The 22,628-nt window shown below is 39.6% G+C and overlaps 1 protein-coding gene across 3 annotated transcripts in view; it reads right to left on the bottom strand.

Annotated features, from left to right (window-relative positions):
• CHD2 (chromodomain helicase DNA binding protein 2) overlaps nucleotides 1–22,628 on the bottom strand; it is a 3,702,317-nt gene that overhangs the window by 85,965 nt on the left and 3,593,724 nt on the right. For all 3 annotated transcript variants that reach the window (XM_044078379.1, XM_044078380.1, XM_044078378.1), the window contains one exon: nucleotides 13,224–13,402. In XM_044078379.1, coding sequence (XP_043934314.1) covers nucleotides 13,224–13,402 — 179 coding nt within the window. The remainder of the gene's footprint in view (nucleotides 1–13,223; nucleotides 13,403–22,628) is intronic.

A 22,628-nucleotide genomic window follows, 5' to 3' on the forward strand; every position in this document is an offset into this window, starting at 1 on the left:
AACTCCTATTTTATTTGGCATTCCAAAAATTCATAAATCACTTTCTGACCCTCCCATGAGACCATTAGTTGATGGAAAGAATAGTATCACTTACCCTTGCGCCAAGGTAGTAGACAACATACTACAAAAATATGTGAAACAGGAAGTGGACATTTGTAAGGATTCTTGGTCATTCCTTGAGAAAATTATATCCTTACAATTGATGAAAATCTTCACTTTTTAACTGGAGTCAGGGACTTGTACTCATGTATACCCCATGAGCTTGGTATAGAATGGGTTTGCCTCCTTTTGCAAAAAAAAGGGGAGCTTGCCAAGCTGAACCATCACTTGTATCAGAGTTATTAGACATTGTCTTGTCTTATAACTATTTGACCTTTAATAATAAGATCTACCTCCAAAAAGTAGGAGTCGCCATGGGATCCCCATGTGGAGGTAGTTTCGCAAATTTAGTGATGGCTTACTGGGAGCAGGAAATAGTGCGGAAAAATGAACAACCAGATTAAACTTTACACACGTTCCCTTGATGATATTTTTATTTTAACCCAAGGAGACGAAAAAGAAGCGAAGCAGATTGTAACCTATTTTAATACTAGTTCTGAATTCTTGGAATTCACGTATACATTTAGTAAAGACAGGATTGCCTATTTAGATGTAGAATTATGGAAAGATTTTCAGAACAAAGCCTACTGTGCTAAGATCGACAGAAAGGATACTTATTCCAACAGTTTCTTATATTATGAAAGTAACCACCCTTGGTACCAAAAGAGATCTGTAGTAAAAGGGCAGTTGGTCCGGGCCGCTCGGATGGTATCAAGGGAACTTGATTTCTTAAAAGAATGTGAAACATTACAAAATATGTTTACACACCGAGGTTATCCAGAACAACCTGATTATTAACCTCATTGAGGAAGTCAAAGAAAGAAGGTTAGGTTTTTTCCAACCAATCTTGGGTAAAGGCCTACACATCATAATTCAGACTCAACACAGTGAAAATAACCAATTGAATTTGTATTTTATAACACCCTTTAGTACTGACAGTGAATTTATTTCATCTATTATTCACAAAAATTAGCCATTGATTTTAAATGACTGAGTTAAGAAACAAATTGCCTAACACCCCTAAAATAGGGTGGAAAAGGAGTAGGAACTTGAAGCAAATCATGGAGAGTAACAAGACAAAGTTGCCAAGAAGAAAGGGTATGTTTCAATGTAACGTGTAACTTCTGTTCTAATATGGCCACTGGTGAGACCTTCAACATTAGAAATCATACATTTAAGGTAAAAATAGGTTCAACTGCCAGTCCAAAGGTGTTGTTTATGTTGTACAATGCCAGCAATGTTTGGCGTTTTACTTTGGCAAGACAGAGGGTTATGTGAGAGGGTGTATGAACATCTTTATTACATAAAGAAAGGCAAATTAGAAAACGCATTTGCCAAATATGTTAGTGATTTTCCCCACCACACATTCTTATTTAATGCGGTTGACTGTGTTCAAAACGATAGTCGGTGGGGGGGGGGGTCCTGACTCTGTACAATTGGAAATATTAGAATTGTATTGGCAACTTCATACCCCATTTAAAAATTGAAGAGTTTAACCAAGTAACAGTCAGGTTCCGTACATATTTACATTTTATTTTTCCTAATTTATTTACATACATCATATTAATTAAATGTACACATATACATACTATACTAGTTGCTTATATTTTACAGCTTGTAGGTTTTTATACATTTTTATAGGTTACATGTTTATTAAATGTACACATTTATTTTATGTGTTACTTAAATTATAAACTTGATGGTGCATATGCCTTTATTTTGTGGGAACACGAACCAGTTATTTAGACTTACACCATCGTATTTTGTTTTTTATATGTAATATGTGCATTTTATTGAAATGTTCAATATGTATGTACTGTAATATATCAAGGAAGTCTTTTACTTGTTGGAAACCTTTTATGAATGGTTTCTTTAGCGCATATATATATATATATATATATATTTATATTTATATATATATATATATATATATATATATATATATATATATAAGTAGATATATTTCACACAGTAAACACTAATATTCATTTAATATATGTGGGTGTTAGAACAGCTTCCACCATCTGTTCGATTTGTTGAATACACTGTGTCATGCTTATATGATGGCTTTGTACACAGTGTTAATGCCTGCATCTTTTGTTTTAACTACTAATTTAAATCTCTAATCGTTACCTTGATTTTAATTGTACTAATTATGTGTGGTCCTATCAAATGTAGGACAGGGTTATTTAAACAGCAGTTGAGAACATTTCTTTGTCTGAAAAGTACCACTACACAGTGGGACGAAAAGCGCTTTACAAGTACTGTGTTTTGTTAAATAAATTTCCTTTACTTCAAGAACAGCGTTTACATTTGCTGCATTTGTGTGTTGGAGTATCCTGGTGCAATTTTCAGCATTTTTTCTGAAAAACTAAGTAGGGATGGTGTATGGACAGAGCTTGAAGTTCCAAAACCCTCCTAGCTGAAGTAATTGCTAACAGAAAGGCTGTTTTCCAGGTTAGAAATTTTAGGTGGCAGGAGGAAGCTGGTTCATACTGTGGAAGAATCAGAGTAGACAGTACCAAACTGAGGTCCCAAGGAGTTGGTGGCTCCCTTATTGGAGGCCTTAGTAAGAATGTGCCTCTCAGGAAAGTTTTGCATAATCTGTGAGACATTATTTTTGATCCCATGTCTCCTATGTGGTAGTTACAGATGGTGGTTAATTGTACTTGTATGGTAGCTGTTGCTGCATCTTCACTGAAAATTTCTGCTACGAAATCTAAAATTTTACTTGCGGGGGCTGTGAAGGGGTCTATGTGATTCTTAGAAGCCCAACAAGAAAATCTTTTTCATTTACTACCATAAAGTATTCTAGTTGTTGTCTTATGAGTTGAAATTATAATGTGTCTCACTCCAGGGCATATGTCTGAAAGCCTGGCTAAGACTGAAAGTGAAGCAGCCAAGCTGTCAGTTTGAGGGTTTGGATAGAGGGTTGTAACGTTCCTGACTGAATCAGAAAATCTGGTACCAGGTCCAGAATCCATGGCTCTTCTCGGAGATGGAGCCATAGGAAAGGAAACCACATCTGATGAAGCCAGTATGGAGCGATGAGTATTAACCTGCAACTCAATGATTTGGCTTTCTGTAGAACTTTGGGGATTAGAGGAAATGGGGAAAAGGCATAAAGGAGTCCCAAGGGCCAATCGTGAATGAGTGCATCCCTTGGTAACTCCCCCGGTGGGGGGATTAGGGCAAGGTAGTTGCTGCATTTTGTGTTCCTGGTGGTGGCAAACAGGATGCACTAAGGCTGGCCCCACTTGCGAAAAATCTGGTTCGCAATTTCCTGTTTTAGGGACCACTCGTGAGGCATTAGAATTGCTCTGCTCAATTTGTCCACTATCATATTGGATTTCCACGGAATATGTGTTGCAATCAGAAAACGTTAAGAGACTGCCCACTGCCATACACTCTGAGTCTCTCGACACTGGGGGTAGCATCTGGTTCCGCCTTGTCTGTTGATATACCACACCACCGACAGATTGTCTGTCTGTATTGCAATCATACCTGGTGGAAGAGAGTTCTGGAATGCCTGCAATGCCAGAAGCACCGCTTTCATCTCTGGGACATCGATGTGCAAGTGGTACTTGTGTTCCTGCCAAGTTCCTTGGACAGTCTTTCCCAGACAATGCCCCCCACCCTATCTGGGAAGCGTCCACGGTCACTGTGGCTACTGGTTGAGGGAGAGTGAACGGCCTGCCTAGAGTTACCTGTGTGGAGTGAAGCCACCAACGTAGATCATTCTTGCAGGAGTCTGTAATGAAGATATTGGGGGGCATGGGTAATTCCTGTATGGACTACTGAGCGAAGAGAAGCCACTGTAGGACTCATGTGTAGACATGCCACAGGTACTGATGTTATAGCAGCTGCCATAGTGCCCAAGAACTTTAGAACCAACCTTGCCTGTACTTTCCTTTTTGAGAGCAAGATGGACACTTGATGGTACAGTGTCTGTACCCTATCGTGAGGCAGTTTTGTTACCATGTCTTGTGTGTTTAAGTCTGTTCATATGAACGTAATGTGATGTGATGGCAACAAGGCAGATTTTTTGAAATTTTTGGTAATGCCCAGTTCTGAGCAAAGATGAACGGTGGTGTCTCTTGCCTTGGTTAGTAGATACTCGGTGGTGGCGGTCAGAAGCCAGTCGCCTAAGTGTGGAAACATCCGGAATCCTAGATGCCTACGGTGAGCTGTGACTACTGCCAGGCATTTGGTAAACACTCTCGGGGCTGTAGTGAGACCAAAGGGCAGTGCTCGGAATTGGTAAGGACAGTCTCCCAGCCGAAAGCTTAGAAGTCTCCTGGATCGCCTGTCCATTTTTATATGGTAGCACGCATACAGAAGATCGATTGAATGCCTCCAATTGTCTTTTCCCAGAAAGGGGAGTATCGACTGCAGTGTCACCATCTGGAACTTTGACTTTTTTTATAGATTTGTTCACCCTGCTGAGATCCAAGATGGGTCTCCAGTCCCCTGTTTTCTTTGGAACTAAAAAGAACCCTCAGTAAGTTCCTGATCCGGTTTGGTCTGCGGGGACTTCTTGGACGACTCTCTTTCTTAGCAACCTTTGTATACCTAGGGTTGCTTGATCCCTTTGACAGGGTGGAATCTCCGAGACTGATCTTGTTTTTGGGGGTCGGGTGGAGAAGGGTATGTTGTAACCCCTGGATATTGACTGTACCCCATTTGTCTTGAGTGATGTTTAACCAGGCTTTTGGGTACACTGATAGTCTGCCCCCAACTGCCTCCAAAGGTGTACAGGCGGGCCTACTTTCAGGAGTGAAGTAAGGGTCTGCCAGAGAACACATCTCTGTTGCCCTGATTCTGCGGACCCCCTCCGTTGCGAGGTCAGTATCTTCCGTTATTTCCCCCTCTGCCTCTGGGTGAAGATTCACCATGTGCGTCTGGCAAAGGTCTTTGAGATTTACAGAACCATATTTTCCTGTCCTTCTGGCCTTTGGAATAAGGCCTGGTAGAGAGGAAATAATGTACTCCTCTGGCAGACAGAGTTTTGCCTTCTTGTTCAAACCTGGTCAGAGTCTCTCTAACTTTTGGCTCGAACAAGGACGAACAGTCAAAAGGAGCGTTAGTGAAGGAAGACTTGAAGGGCTCAGCTAACTCGCAAAGGTACATCCAGGAATGCCTCCTCAGAGCAATTCCTGTACTAGCTGCCCTACTCGCATCATCAGCTGCAAAAGAAATGAGCCGCATAGAGAAGTTGGACTACTGAATTAAAGATATCAAGCTGGGCAGTCACCTTGTCTGGAACCCCTCCAGCTGTGGAATCCTGGAGGGGATTCACCTAGCTCCTTTAGGAGATCCCTCTGAAGTCTGGTAAAATGGGTCATATAGTTCAGCGATCTGACTGTAAAAGCTGCTGATGAGAATGTACGCTTCCCATACCTGTTCATCGTTTGAGACTCCTTATTGAGTGGATGGACAGATGAAGTCTCAGCTAACTCCTTTTTGGTGGCTGCCGCCACCACCATAGCATCTACTGGGACATCTTTGTTTAAAAAGTCTTTGTCCGACAGTGTTGTTATAAGTTTGTTGGGCTTCCTCAGACCAGGTTCCACTGATTCTGGAGAACCCTATGCCTTTCGACTAATAACGTTGAGGAGCTGGTCGAAGGGTAGAGACACCCAAGAGGTGGAGGGTCAAAAACGAAATGCCTCCAGGTATATGGACTCATCCTCAGAAGGGGTGAGGGTCTTCCAGCCACCTCTCTGCTTCAGGATCTCTATGATGTTTGAGAAGGTGACATCCTCAGAGGGTGACCGTGGGGACCCTTCTGAATCATCCACGTCCATATCTGAAGTACAGACTCCTCACGGGAGACTATATGTTCCCTCTTACATGTTCTCTTCTGAGGGACCTCCCCGGAGGGGTCCTCTGGGGAGGTTTCAGAAGAGAGGGACTCATCCAATGGGGCATCCTGGGGCATTGGTTCTCTACGCAGAGGGATGGTAGAGAGGCAGACACAGTCACCTTTAGGGGAAGTGTGCTTGGATCAGAGAGTGGAGCAGTCAGAGGTGACAGCACATTCCTCATCACCCTGAAGGCACCATGACCCGGGTCCGAGGAATCCTCCGGCTCTGAAGAGCCAAGAAACTTTTCTCACACCAAGGAGGAGGGCTCCAAGGCTGATGTAGGTGCCGAACTCACCCGAGCCGATGCCCTGAGAGGTAGATTCGGATCTGACATGGGTCCGATCCAATTTCCCTCTCCAGACCCGACGGGGGAGCGGCTCCCAGACCCTTTGACAGAAGATGGTACCGAAGAAGTTGAAGCAGAAGTCGGGACCGAAAACCCTGGGGTGAGTCTCAGACCCAACGGTTCCACCACAAAAATATCCAAGCACTCCAGCTCTGAAACCACTTGGGTCGGAGGAGGAATAAAAGAAGGGGCAGTAGCAGAAGTCTGTTCCAATTCCTTTTGGGCTGGACTCGAAATGATTGTGGCCAGAGCTGGAGTCCAAAGCAACCTCTTGATCAGCCGCTCCACATAGTCATTTGAAAGACTCCTGGAGGATCAAGCGGATGGGGTTGAGGATTTTACACTACCAGCCACCAACTGTAAAATAGGTGACTGAGGAGACCCAAGGTTGGGGACCAGCTCCGTATATGGCTCCTAGTCAGTTCTGACAAAACTGGTGGAAACGAAGTAGTAGTCTTTTCAGGCCCGAAAGTCTTCAGGTCCAAGGTCATATCCTTAGATAGCTTTTTAGCTGGCACAGAAACAGAAGCCAAAGAAGCAGCTCTTTTTGTTGACTTGTCAGACTTTGGGGATTGAGATGATTTAGAAGAGGTCTGGTTTCCTTCTAGTGCCTCAGCAAATGGAAACAATCCCTTAATCATAAGTTTATTTCTATGTTCCTGCATTCCTGCAGTACCCTAGAACTGAATCTATGACAAACGGAACAGGAGTCTTGAAGATGTACTGCACCCTAAGCAGTAGACAGAACTAGTGTGCTCGTCAGTTAAGGACACTTTCTGAGAACAGGAATCACACGTTTTGAAGCTTGATTGCGTCACTTCTTTTCCTTCCTTGGACATAGTGAAAAAACAACAGCAACAACAATAAATACTGCCCAGGAAACTAGGTTAATGATAGTGATGATAAGGCTAGCAAAAAATTGTCAAGCTATTAAACACACCACACTATAAAAAAAGTAATTATATAACTGCTACTCTTTTTTTTTTTTAAACAATCACGCAGGGGCGAGATCTCTAACTAAAACGACAAAACCTCCAAGGAAGGGATGGAATTAGAATGAAAAAGGTTGCCCTCTAATTTAAACTGGCTTAAAGACAGAAAGAAAGACGAATCCTCTAACTTAAACGAGTTCGTTAAGGGTGAAATAAAGTTTTAAAGAACAGGATATGGAGTTGTAGGCCTAATGAAAGCGACGGCCAAACACAACAAGCAATAAACTTAGGTATTCACCACAAGCGGAGCCCTAAAACTACTGTCAATCAGCAAAAAACTATATATATATATATATATATATATATATATATATATATATATATACATATACATACACACACACACACACACACACACACTCAAATTACTTACAAATAACCAAATAACATCCAAAAAGTATTTCACTTAGCCTGAGCCTAGTGAGAAGCACCCGATCTAGTTTAGCGGCAAACGAGATCTGGGTCATCTTCCCTAAGCATGATGGGATAAAGTATAGCCTCGAGCCAGTGGAAGCGCTCAAACTTTAGTAATAGGCCGAGTCAGAACCGATGCTCAGTTCCGAACCCAACCAGCAAGAATAAAGGTGAGACAGGACAACATAACATTTAATGATCCATCTGATGAATAAGATTTTTCTTCTCCAAGAGCCTCCTGTTCCTCTACAGATCTCCTAGGAGTGGTGGAAGGAACAGCAAAGGAAGGTTGAACAATGGATGGATTTACAGCAAGGAATGCATTAACGATGCCCTGCGAGAAGGCCTGCCAATCTGGGGAAGGATCCTGGGGAAAGGAAACATATTTTTATTTTAATTTCTTCTTACCAGGAAGAACCCCCCCCCCCCCTTAGCTGTAAGGAAATATCTGATGCAAGCCTACAGATAACTTGAGACCGAGCAGCTGGAGGAGCACTGTAAGGGGCATCCAAAGTAGTGGGCCATGGTTCCTCCATAATGCCCCAAACGGATCCCTGCGATGCTTCTGAAGAAGTGCTAGTGGCACCCTCCCCAACTGCTTCCAAAATGGTACCCACTGCAGGTTGGGTACCAGAGATCGAACGGGCCTTCCGGCCTACACTGGCCTCAAGATAAATGTCTGGATCCAGAGGTTCAGTCGAAGATTCGGGCCTGATCTTTTTGGCCTTCTTCTTCGGTGGCTCACCCAATGGATCTGCAGTGCCCTCCATTCCAAAAGCTAGACTTTTAAGCAGTTGATTCCTGAGGTAAATATTAAGATAACTACCACGCATTTTGGGGATGAATGCCTGGCAAATCGCGCAAGACTTGTAATCATGCTTGGACCCTAGGCAAAACAAACACTAATCATGGCTACCTTTGTGTGAAATCTGACGTCCACAAAGGCACTTGCCTTTCCTAGATGACATTAACCTCCGCAAACATGCAGCAGCAAAAAAGTAACAAAGATTTTCTCCAATGGGGCACTTATCTGAAAATAGCAAACACTAAGAGAACAGACGAATGGTAGAAGCTGGTGTTCAGACTAGTGGCAGAGAATTTCTTAGAAATGGTACATGTCAATGCCAACTTTATAGCCTATGCTGGCTGTCTTGCTATGTGCAACATGGCACATACCAATCAGTAGCAAAAGTCTTTTGTATACTGGCTGGAAGTTTGGGTCAGCTAGGTGGGGAATCCCTCAGGTTATGAATACTGCAACATAGGAATAGGAGGACATCAGGAAGTACAGGAGAAGGGGATGGGGTGCATATTTTCAAAAGGCTGTAGTTTCTTTTCTGCACCTCTGAGATTTGCCTAGACTCCCACTTAAAATGCTTCATCATATTTAAGAATGTCTCTCCAAAAGAAGCTTCTTCTACTGGAGAATCAGGTGAAATGGAGTCCTCATCTTCCAAAGGGATTTGGCCAAGAGAGTGCAACTGAAAGGAGAAGGCCAGAAAATGGTCAGAGTAGTCCTTTTCAGAGGAAGATGAATCCACAGCCATTTTTGAGGGTGAGTAGGGTATTGAGAGGAGAAAGGAACCAACTTTAGTACCACAATGCCCTTAAACAATCCTTGAGAAAAATCCATCCATTCCTTTTTCCTAAATGATGGAGGAGGATGGGAAAAGCGTGAGACAACATGTTTAGTTTTATGACGCTTCTTTTTAGTGTGACGTCTGCCTATACTAAACGCAGTAGTTCATTTCCCTGAGGTCCCCTGATTAGTTGCCTGAGATATATTCCCTAACCAGGATCTGAAAAATGCCCTCTGGGCCCTGCAATATGATGATTCGCAGTTCACCTCTGTCTGCAGAATCTTCACTCAAGATCTCTGACATCATGATGGCCTCCAGTGGAGTTTTGGTAGAGGGCATCTAAGGAGGAAATGGACGTACCATGGATTCTGAAACCTCAGTGGGTACATCAGTGTTAAACACAGATGACGGAGTCACTGGCCTAAGCCTTTTAAACTTTTTCTTAAGCGGACGAGGTATGTGCGGGGAAGCAGAATCCACCACCTTGCAGGTGGCCAAGCATTTGAGATGCTGGGTCTCCAGGAAAGTGTTAAGAGAGGACAAATGGGACCACAGGGTCTTAGGTACAAAGGATTAGCAGAAAGAACAAGCTTTGTGGCAGTGTTCTACTCCTAAGCAAAAAAACACTGGGTGGGCAAGTCTTTGTTTGGGACTTGCACACCGCACTTGCATGTACCCTTCCTAGCTGACATCTAATACTGGTAAGAAAAAACAGTTAAGTAAAGAGGAAGGTTCCCCATTGGGGCACTTATATGAGTACTCGAAGCAGTGGTACCAAAGACACATAGTGACCAGTCTTCATATGTTCATAGGTTGGTACTAGGCTATCAGCCCTAGGGCCTATACAAACCTAGCCATAACAATTCCCTGGATATTTCTTCCCACAATATTTACTTCCCTGGACCCCTGAAAGCATTGCTCCCTACACAGACAAAGAAATGCACACAAACATCCACACTTGCCATGTGGGGTATAAAACCCCTAACAAAGTACTATATCACACTACAGCATTACGCTGTTATAGGACGCACCACGGGGATGTCTGACGGATATGTGACCTGGAATTCATACCGTGGCAAGATAGATTCAGGAATTATGCTTGTAAATCCACCTATATATATCCACAAAAGGCTCCTCAGTAGTTCACTCGAGTAGAATTTATTCACAATGCACCAAAACACGAACAAAAGTAAAAGTAACAGTAGTAAGTACTTAGCGCTTTCACCCTGTAAAACCTTTAGGGCATCTTCAGAGTACTGAATAAATATCCATTCAACCATAGTTAAATACATTTTTCTTAAATTACACAAAGCCTGTCATTGGTTAATTGATTGATTGTTTAAATATTTAAAATTCATTTGTACTATGTTATTAGTAAATGTAGTACAATAGATTAAAATGCAATGTATTAAATACTATACCTATTGTAAATATAATAAATAAATAAATATATATAAATATATATATTGTAAATATTATAAATATTCTAAAAATTAAATTAATACATCAACATATAAAGCTATGTAAGCTAAAAATATTATAAAACATTACTGGATGTTTTAGTTGAGTAATAATATTAAATAAAAACAAGTCAATACTACAAACCCATTATTTTATAATATTCTTCACCTTAAAAAAACATAAAATTAAAATTAAAATGTCCATTAATGAACTGTATTGTGCTGTAAAGGCATTAGTATATCAAATACAGTGTGATCTTTGTTTTAAAATACTTGAAATAGAAATATGTCCATTAATACCCGGTAACAAACTGGCATTAAGTCTCAACTGCCACAAACATTCTTTTGCTTCTAGCAAATTGTTATAATCACCTCCTTTCTCCCAATAATTGGGAATTCTATCAATTACAAAGAATACAATTCTCTTAAAATTCTCACATTTACTGCTGTGTACATATAGGGCATTCACCATCTTTTTATTTTTGATATCTCTATTGTGTTCGAGAATACGCTCCCTCAATTTCCTGGTGGTTTTCCCTACATAGTATGCTGGACAAGAAACACATGTAGCTAAGTAAACCACCATTTTGGTATTACAATTACAGTGTCCTGGGCATTTTAAGGATCTCCCATATCCTTGCACCATAGTGTATGGTCCATCATTCACAAATTTACAACATTTACAAAAACCACATTTACTCATTTTTGACATGGTGTATGTACAACTACTGTTGTTATTTTACATAATTTCTTTTAAATTAGTGCCCCGACTGTACGTAACCTTTGGAAAATGCCCAATTAATTCATTATATTCTGTTCTGTTAGAAAACACACTAAACCAAGTATCATGTAATATTTTGACTATAGTGTCAGAGTTGTCATTAAATGGTAAAATAAAAACATCTTTTTTATTATTTTTGTTGTTTTTATTGATATTTGTCTTCTCTATAGTCATAGTGTTTAGACCATCCTTTATAATTGGTTTATATAAAGTATTTCACAAGTCGGATGTATGACACTGGGAAGGTAAAGCTTTGGTACCCTGGGTGAACAACAGCAGTAATAATAATACCCATTCATTAACCAGGAAGGCTGCCCACTGGACCCATAGTCCATTTTCAGGGAAGACTCATGAACAATGCCTTGCTCAAGGTCACAAAATAAGGAAATCGGTGCTGTAGGAATCAAACCCTGCATCACAGGAATGACAGCACATAGCTTTAATCCTCTGTACCAAATGACAGACTCTGGTTCATTAGCATTAGAAATATGGCAATAGCATCAGTGTTTTACTAAAAATGTCTGTTACAGTTAGGAATTTTTGGCCTTTTACTGAAAACAGAAGAACGTGAAAATTATCTTCGAAAAATGCATAATACAAATACTATCATATGTGAAATACCCATACAGATGTCAAAACAACAACAAAAAAGGCTGAACCCAAACATCCACTAAGAATGGTCTTAGATTTTTAATCAGAGCAGTGATAAAGACTGAAACCACTGCTGCTAAACCAAAATGCAAATTATTTCCACTTAGCAACTCAACTTGATCAAGTAGAAATCTTTCCAGCACACCAAGAGAATCTGAAATAACAATCTTAGAAGCCACTTCATGCACTGCAGGCATACAGCTGTAGCATCATGGGGCGTGGCAGAGTAGCCGAGTCTGGGCCAAACAGCATCCTTGGAAATTTGGAAAGTAACTTATGTTTGCCAAGAACAATTGCTGGGGAAAGGTGGAATAACATATGTCAATGATAATATATGAAATGATGATACAAGTGCCATCCTTTGTGATTCCTCTCAAACAGTGAGTGGAACCTTCTGACAAATTGGAAAAGGAGTAACAACACAGCCCAGCATAACTTTCCATAACAAAAACATCTGAAGAAAAGGGAAAACCGTTTCTGAAAAATCATGAATAGTATTCCCAAATTCTAAGAGTCAGTATGTTCTACACTGCCTATCAAGCTCATTTCATTCAAGCAATGAAGACCTGAAGGGGAGGATTTACTGCTCTTCTTATCAACATTCTTCTGCCAAAGACAGTGCTAACTAAAAAGCTACAAGTACAGCTAAAGACAGCAGAATTTTGGATTCAAGAGTGTGCTATGGTATTGCGATTAATAGAAAAGTGATAACTCAAGGCAGGTTTTTTTTTGGGAGGGGGGAATATGCTTTTAACTAACTAAAACTATTGAAAAAGACAAAGGTGCCAAACCTGAATGTGCACATGTTCACTTATTAGAAAGGCTACAGAGATGACAGTAAACTCTACATTTTACATCATTTTAAAAAATAATGCGACAAAAAAATGACAAACTTGTAACACAGAGATGAAAATCCACATTACACATTGCAGCTGTAGACATTTAAACAAGAAGGGACACCTTCCTTTACTGACAGTACATCACAGTCTACTCCACTGGAGCACTCTTTCCTTACTCATTCTACAGCCATTACCTTCTCCACTGTTTGATTTGCTCCTGGTCACGGTAAGTTTTAAGGCACTCTGCAATGCGATCTCCTATCTTCAGCAAGCAGCTACGGGTGTGCTCCAGCTGCTCCTGGACTGATGCGCCTTTGTCTGGTTTGTCAAGCTGTTTCAGCGCCTTCTTTACAGGTCTCATTTTTTCCTTGCACTACAAGGAAAGACAAAAGATAGGAAGGCATCCTGAAAACTAATCCAGTGACAGGATCAATGGTTTGTAGTCATAAGCTACATAACACAATAATGAAATATTCAAACACTATGGGAAATTTTCTTGTACGATTCATGTAATTTGCTTATAATGGTCAATTTCTTGTGCAAGTTTGATGCTTTCAACAATTTTCTTTTAAGATATAACATCGTCTTATTAGTAGTTTCCTTTTAAGAAAAAGCATCCAAAAAAATAAGCACAAAAGTAAGTGGACAGGTCAATGGAAAGGGAAACCAAGGTGTTTTGCTCTACCTAGCTATACACACAACAGTCAACAGCACAAGAACTAGGTAATACTGGAATAATCTTTTCAGAGTGTACGGTATTAAGCCTGAAGCACAAGAGAGACTAAGATTTAATATTACAGCAGATTAATGGCTTTATGTGAACTAATCTCAGTTAGCATGGGCATCATACTGTCAAACAGCCTTGGGCTCCATCAGGGCTATAACACTTTTAGGTTGTGCGATATCTAAAATGTGCAAATCTCTTGTTCTGAAAACCCTATGAAATAAGTGGCTAAAAAGTACTCTTCCAAGGTGTGTCTCATTTGTTTCAAAGCACAAGCCCACATTCCTAGATCAAAATGTAAAAATTCAAGAGCAATATTTACATGGTCTATTCTGACTACTGTTTTGTTTTTTTTTTTTGCTGCCTCTGGAATGAAAGAAATATTACTTTGGTATTAACCTTGACCAGGGTTGGTGTTAGTATTAATGGCTACCAGCAAGCTTTAATTTGAGAGACCCTCAGTACATACAGTATCACACTCTTGCTGCTACCCCCTCATAAGCAACCACTTAGCTCCAGCTAGAAAGCTTTAGGAATAGTACATACAGATAGAACTGTATTAGGAAGCCACAAAGAGAGCTGACACCACGGGAACAAGAAATGAAATTTAATGTTGAGCGCTTTCGTCACAATTACAGTTGACTTCTTCAGAAAAAACAGAGTATCACCTCACAACTCCTTAAATACTCATTACAATAACATCATTAACAGTTGTGTGCTGAGCACCATATACATTTAAAGATACAGACTCCCTTATTCACCCTTAATGCATGCAAAGTTAAAAGCAATGTTACACTGCATGTAATATCTAATAATGTTGAATACTTCAAACTTGAAATGTTAACTTAAATTATGTAAAAATGATAAAATAATCATCTAATAATAATATATTAATATAAAATTAAATAAAATAAGCTAATTAAATAAAAAAATTAGCTTTTAGCTTCAAAAAACTAGTTATTGAAACCATGTCATTCAATCCTGGGTTAATGTTAGCATTAACCCTCAATTGCCATAACAATTCTTTGTACTCAAGGAAATATTCCATAGGACCTCCTCTTTCTTCCACCATAAGTTGTTCAAGAGCTGTGAATTTAAAATTGTGACCTGGATAGGTGTTGACATGCTTAGCCAGTGAGTTTTTTAAATTCATTTTCCTAATGTCATATAAATGTTGGTAAATACGTGTTTGAAAGGCATTCTTGGTTTTGCCTATATAAAAACAAGCACACGTCTGACAAATACCTGCATATGTGACATTCTTACTACTAGAGTTATATTTATGTAGTAGTTTCACCCATCCATAACCTTTAAGGAATACACTGTCACCTTCCAAAATATATTTGCAGAGAGTACACTGCCTACATTTAGACATTCTCCCTTGTTCACCAAATGTGTTGCCACCTTTTTTCCTCTCCAAGATGTTTTTAACACTGGTGTCCTTTCTATACACAACCACTGGGGCTTCCCCAATTCTCTCTCTTAAGTCAGGATCCCCTGACAAGATAAAGCAATTCTTGAAAACAATGTCCCGAATCAGTGGGAACTGGTGGAAACAACCAGAAAATGAACTACTGTTCTCCAATGGAGCGCACAGTCTGGTGATGTCAGTGCCCAACAACAGAAAGAAGTGACCCTCTAATCTCTTCTTGGTCACTTCATCAAGCAAGGGTGTCACAAATTGTTCTGGATAACCTCTTTGTATCAACATCCTCAATAAAACATCCCTTTCTTCATAGAAATCTTCGATTTTACTAATCATGCGAGCCAATCTCACTCCCTGGCCTTTAACGAGGGAGCATTTTTGATGGACTGGATGCCCGCTCTCATAATGAAGAATGGAGTTCGAGTAAGTTGGTTTACAATAAATGGTAGAGCAAAACTGTGCAGAAGCATAAAAGGTCAGCATAAATAGGAGCAAATGATGCTCCCATTGCTGTTCCTTTGATCTGCCAAAAACAAATGTCTTGATAGAAAAAGACATTATTAGTGAGGACATGCTCTGCAAGGCCAACAAGAAAGGAATTGAAATCTTGTTCATATAGATGGGCTATATTATTATTAGTGCTAGAGATACTGGCCTCATAACCACTTCTACACTACAACAACTTACTATTCAGGATCCTATCAATCAATATATTTACTTTCTTCCAAAAATCCATAAGGATCCTGTACATCCCCCAGGTAGACCTATTGTTTCTGGTCGAGGTTACCTTACAGAACCATTATCCTTGTTTTTGACTAGACATCTTAAGCCTTTGTTGTCATATGTTCGTCCTCGCTTGCAAGACACGACTGAATTTTTACACATTATATCTGATGCACAATTAGAACCTGGTTGGCTGATGTGTACACTTGATGTTAGTTCTCTGTATACGAATATTCCACATCAGGTGGGGTTGGAAGCTTTAACTCACTGGCTTAATATAGCCCATCTATACGAACAAGATTTCAATTCCTTTCTTGTTGGCCTTGCAGAGCATGTCCTCACTAATAATGTCTTTTTCTATCAAGACATTTGTTTTTGGCAGATCAAAGGAACAGCAATGGGAGCATCATTTGCTCCTATTTATGCTGACCTTTTTATGGCTTATATAGAAGAACATATAATCTACAATAGCAGCCACAACATTTACCTTCCAGAAATTTATATCTGGAGGCGGTATTTGGATGATTGCTGGATGGTGTGGAGGGCTGATGTTGATTATCTAACTGAATTTGTCTCATATTTAAATGATAACATATGGGACTTACAGTTCACTGTCAATTATCATGTTGACACAATAACTTTTCTGGATGTGTTAATAACAAGACAACCAGATGACACTCTCAGTACACAGGTTTTCAGGAAATATCCTGAATACAACACAGTCCTTCACGCATCCAGCTTTCATCCTCCACACATTGCCAAAAACATACCCAAATCACAGTTTATACGTTTGAGGCGCATATATTCTAAGGAGGATACTTTCCAAGAAGATAGATGTGATTTAATCAACAGATTTTGCGCCAGAGGATATTCTATGGGACATGTTTTGCAGGCCAGCAATTGGGCCAATACTTTATCTAGGCAGGAATTGTTATCTTATAAACTTAGGGATCAGAGGACCACACAGCCAATCAGGTTCTTAACAACATATGCTAGGAATTCAGATGTACTCATGAATAGTGTACAGAGAAATTGGAACATTTTGTTAAGTCTACCAGAATTATCAGATATATTACCGGACAAATGTTTATTCTCATTCCGCAAGGGAAAGAATCTAGCCTCATGCTAGCATTGCACAATTTTCACAAACAACTATGACTGGGGAACCTCTAGTGGGGTGTTTCCCCTGTGGTCATTGTAGTAATTGTGATAAAATTGCTAAATCTAAGGAATTTACTAGTAGGAATTGCCCAAGGGTCTATGACATCTCATTCTTTGCAAATTGCAGCAGTGAATGGCTTATTTATTTGGCCACATGCATTTGTGGCTCCTTTTATGTTGGTCAAACATCTCGTCCTTTAAGACTACGGATTTCTGAACATATGAGCAATATTAAAAATAAGAAAATAAACAATGTATTGTACAAACACACTTTGAAACATCACACTGCTAAATTTTCCTTTATGGTGATTGATTTGGTCAAGGGTATTAAATTTAATAAAACAGGATGGCACTCAATGTTAGATACAAAGGAAAAGAAATGGATTACTAAATTAGGTGCTCTTTTTTCACCTGGATTAAATGAGCAATTTTAATTGAACCAATGGGATATGTTTAAAATACTATTTAAGTTACATCAATTGATTTGTGTTTTTTGTCACTGAAGAAGGCTGTGCTTTTTTGCCAGCCGAAACCGGTCTGAGCTTTTTTGATGTTTATTTAACATTAAAGGAATTTTTATCAGATCCACTTTGGTTGCTGGCTTCATTTTGGCTGTGTGGATGCTTTTGCTTTAGTTGCCGTGCAACTTTTCTCCGTGCAGGAGGACTTTTTGACTGATACATCTATACACAGCACGTCACTTCATCCCTCCTCCAAAAGGCAGCTACCCTCTCTGTACCCCTCTGACCTTAGGCTAAGATAAAATTGAAACAAATAGAACACAGTAATGTATTTTCAGTCTGCTGCTGTTTGGCATATATAAACAGCATGCCTTCTTACCACTACCCTCCAGAAGAGATCTATATGCATCTGATATTTAATTGTAAGAAAAATGAAAAAATAATCACAATAATGTATTCCAGCTTTTTGGTTCTAGACAGTATGTTGTCCTTCAAACGTAATAGTGACATTTTGGTTGTAGACAGTATGTTGTCCTTCAAAAGTAATAGTGACATTTTTTGCACAGTTCTGAAGTCTGTGATCAAAGTTAAAGAAATTAAGACTATGCTGATCTCAGCCTCAAAACAAGCTTAACAACTTTGTGTTCACATCTCTGAGGTCTGAATGTGGGAAAATTTAAGGAAATAAAACACACTGTCCCCAGCCCCACATAAGCTACATCAGCTTTGCTTTCTGTGCATAACTGCAAGCAGAGACAAATTTACAATAGGTGAAGTACAGATCAGATGCCGCTAATACGTCTATGTCAAAATCCACTTACACAGTCTGTTGTGGGGGACCAACAAACTTCTATAAGACCTCAGACTGCAGATCTTCTGTAATGCATTTTATGAATACTTTTAAGAGTAATCACTTGATACTTTTTTTTAACAAATCAGTGATGATATTTTACACATGCACATGCACACAGGCACTGTCCCAGTCAAGCCCAGTCTATCACGACGAGCACATGCGTGCTACACACTAACTTCCAGTTAAATTAAGACAAATGGCATTTCACAGCCAGCACGTCTTTTGTTTTTCAGAGGAAACCAAAGTGCAAGGGTAAACCTACAGAGACTGGGAGGGCATGCAGGGTCAACACAGAAAATGCTACAACCAAGAACCCAACCAGAGTCCAGTGCTGTGAAATGGCAAAGCTACTCACTGTGACAATGAACAGTTGCTTTCACACACATCCTGCTCCTGCCAAACCACCAAAAACAGCAACTTATCAAGTCCAAGGCTTATATCTTTGAAGGAAAGGATGACCAACTTGTTACCCTTTGATACACAGCAACAACTTCACATATGCTTACAAACACAGTAGCAATGCTGATGAAAAATGAAAGAAATTATGCTCAATGCATTACTGTAAAACACAATGAAACCCCATGACAACAGTAGTTTTACGCTGATTTCAGCAAATACAGCACATTGTGTGACACTATTTCTGCCATGCCATTTCAGTGACGGTTTTACAGTATTCAATCAACAGCCAGGTTGAGTCATTTTTATTTGCAGACAGCCTTCACACCCATCAATTACAGACACTTTGACTGTATGAACTTCACATTTCAGATTGTGGTAAAAATGAATAATAATCTCATTGATTCATGTTTGCTTTATACAAACACCCAATTACCACAGTAAACAATTTCTTTTTACTTCACACAAATGCACACTAGTGCTGCAAAGCCAGATTAGTGACTGTTCAAACTGACAACAGGGTCAGTTAATGTCATAGACAGGCAACCCTCACTCTCAGTCAGCAGTTGCAACAAGTCCTGTGTACACTACAGATGTTTGACTGTGGGGAAAAATATGGCCATCTAATGCATTTCATCAAAGTTCCACAGAAACAAACCAAACATCAAAGCATTTCAAACTGTTTCATACAAATTGCATAGTCATGCAAAGACAGAAAAATTAGCAAACAGTAGACAACTGGTCACAGTCCTCCATAGACATCCACAGTAACATTACTGCTTCGAGTACATTTTAGATTTCAAACTCTTAGTAAAATAAATAAATAACCAAGGTCAGCACTGTAAGGCATTCAAATAACTGTCAACCCTCTTGTGGAATAACCAGGGACATAAGCACAAAATCAGGGACAGATTTTTTTCAAATATTGCTCCTATATTCATTTTCTGAAGGGTACAAATTCTAAAACTCAAATCTCTGTCACTGTTGATTGCAACCTTTAAAACTTTACCAGAAACCATAAGCTTTACTAGGAACCATGTGAAATCAGAGACAGCTTAGACATATGAATATCTTGTTGCCTACTTGCCTGAGATTAAAAAAATGCCTGCAACAAACTATCTCACTGTGTGTAGATTCATCCCACCTTCAACTTTTTTTCAGATTCTCAGAAGACCCCCACAGTACTAATGACTACAAACTCCAATGCTGATGCTGCAGCCAATTACTTTCTATCATTAGTAATCGAATAAAACACTGTCGATGCCAGGAATTGCTGTTAAATAACTTTTAATTCCACAATTAAAACACAGACTGAGCGCTTTCATCCCCTCATGGGGATTTCATCAGAATCTACTGTAGATTCTGATGAAATCCCCATGAGGGGATGAAAGCGCTCAGTCTGTGTTTTAATTGTGGAATTAAAAGTTATTTAACAGCAATTCCTGGCATCGACAGTGTTTTATTCGATTACTAGTGGACTTTTGGCACTGTTTGTGGTCGACTTTGCAGTTTTACTTTCTATCATTCACAGATTCCTTGCTTTCTATTTGTTCCCACACAAGATGTAAACAAATCAGAGAGCAAAAGCTGAGAGACTCTTAGTATGGATCACTGGAAACACTGAGCAGGAACCCCAGAAATTAGGTGTTTGGAGCTTTGCTAGCAAGCATTGGGTGCTGCTACTTCACAAAGTCAGAATGTTGACTTACTTTGATGGAAAAAAAAAGGTAAAAGAGAAGTCAGAAAAGCACCCTTGAGCAAGTTTAGCTACAGGAGGCCACCTAGGTCACCACCCATGCCTATGTTCCATTAAGTAGCCAAGTTCCACTACTACACTACTGTCACGCACTGACTGACATTAAACTGCCATGCTGTTACAGTAGGAGAAGGCTCTACACCCTGTCAAGGTGGCCAGTCTAGAGGCACTGCCTGGCATGCTGAAACAGTGCTATTTAACAAGACTTGTATTAGCCAGACCCATAGACAACTACTCACACACACACACACACACACACACACACACACACACACACACACACACACACACACAGAGTGAGTGGCATTTAGTAGCAATGTTGCTACATTACCTGACTCTGTATCACATCAGGGTAGCTAGTATCACAGAGGGCAACTCACACTCAACCTACTTACAGCCATACTCAATCACCCACATTCACAAAAAGCACACAAACACAAATGCACATATAAACCCTCACACAGCCACATGCACCCACATGAACACCTATACATCCACATTCAGGAATGCAAGTAAATTGCATAAAAAAATGCATATCTACACAGAGATGCACACCCAGACATACATAGCCATTCAACCCAGACATTGACACACACACACACACACACACATATTCAGAGTTAAAAAACACATACAGGTTGGCTAGAGTGAAATAAATGACATTACACTGACACTCAAGTGGTGTGAAATGAGACAAAAAAGGTTGGCAAACACCAAAGGACCACAGCTCTCAATCTTATATCACCAAAATATGGAACATTACCTTTCGCATTGTGGAGCAAATGGGCAAAATTTGGAAAATCTGTTAACAGCTTTGACTAGGAAGCTGTGTGGTCAATAACTTTTTGCATACTTAAACAAGTGTGAAATAGTGTTAACTGTAACACTTAAAATGAGGAACATTCCTCAGAAACAGATACAGCTGAGATGCATGCTAAGGATTACTGTCACAAGTCTCTCAGACAACCTTTAATAGCTCTCCCACACCTTTGTCTATGTTAATCCCTTTTCTGTTTGGTAAATATATATTGTGCCAATTTGCCCAAAATTCTGCATATAGAATAATACAGATTTCAAAATCACACATGATCAAAGCATAACAGAATACGTATTGCATACTAAACTATAAGGGGCTGTCACAAATTACAACCTGACATTGGACCCCTATATTAGTTACTGTAATGGGCTCTTTAAAAAGCAAACACACTATAAACATGTGTTGATGGGCAATAACACTTCCTTTCAGTTAATACACTGAATCACAGCAGAAACATTGTCATTTAAAAATATAAGCAGCTTTTCAGGAACTAAATGTAGACCACACAAAATAATTTAGGGATAGAGAACAGCCTAAAATCAGGGGCATTTCTTTTTTTTAAACATTACTCTAATTCACTTAAAGTAGACTGCGGTGGTGGTGCTGCGGTAGCGTTGTCACCTCATAGCAAGACGTTGTCCCGTTCAATTCTCAGCTAGAGCGTCTTCTGTGTGGAGGCATGTGTGAATGGGCATGCCTTCATTGAAGGCTGTGCGTCAGGGCTGGTAACTCGGCATGTAAAAATCTACTACCAATCATTAGCAGACCGGAGTTCCGCTGTGGCGACCCCTAACCGGGATAAGCTGAAAGACAACAACAATAACTCTAATTCACTTAAAATAGTTAGTAGAATTGTACTTTCTGATGTGTCAGGCATTTTGAGAACAATAAGAAGCATTAAATTCTAATGTGTGATGTTACTAACTGTAACAGTCAGTGTTTTACCAGAAAACCAATTTTTTTGAGGGACAGAAGAAAAACATGAATCAAAATGACTAGCAATTGGGAATTATGGTCACATTACTTGATTGAGTTATGTTTAAAAAAGCAATGTCCCTCTCCCATACCCCTTCTCTAGCTCCTGACTTTAAAAAGCAACACTTTAAGGCATGTCGTTTTAGGACAACAGAATATTCTCCTCCCCAGGAATCTTTGTCCACTTCCTCCAGTCTTATTATAAATAAACAGTGTCACTTGGAAAACATGTCCTCTACAAACTCAGTTATGACTAAAGGTACAAACTAACATTTTTCTACTCTGTTGTATATGACAAGTAATATGT

This window comes from Protopterus annectens, chromosome 7.part0, assembly GCF_019279795.1.
Source record: "Protopterus annectens isolate FY-2018-M chromosome 7.part0, PAN1.0, whole genome shotgun sequence".
Classification (NCBI taxonomy): domain Eukaryota; kingdom Metazoa; phylum Chordata; order Ceratodontiformes; family Protopteridae; genus Protopterus; species Protopterus annectens.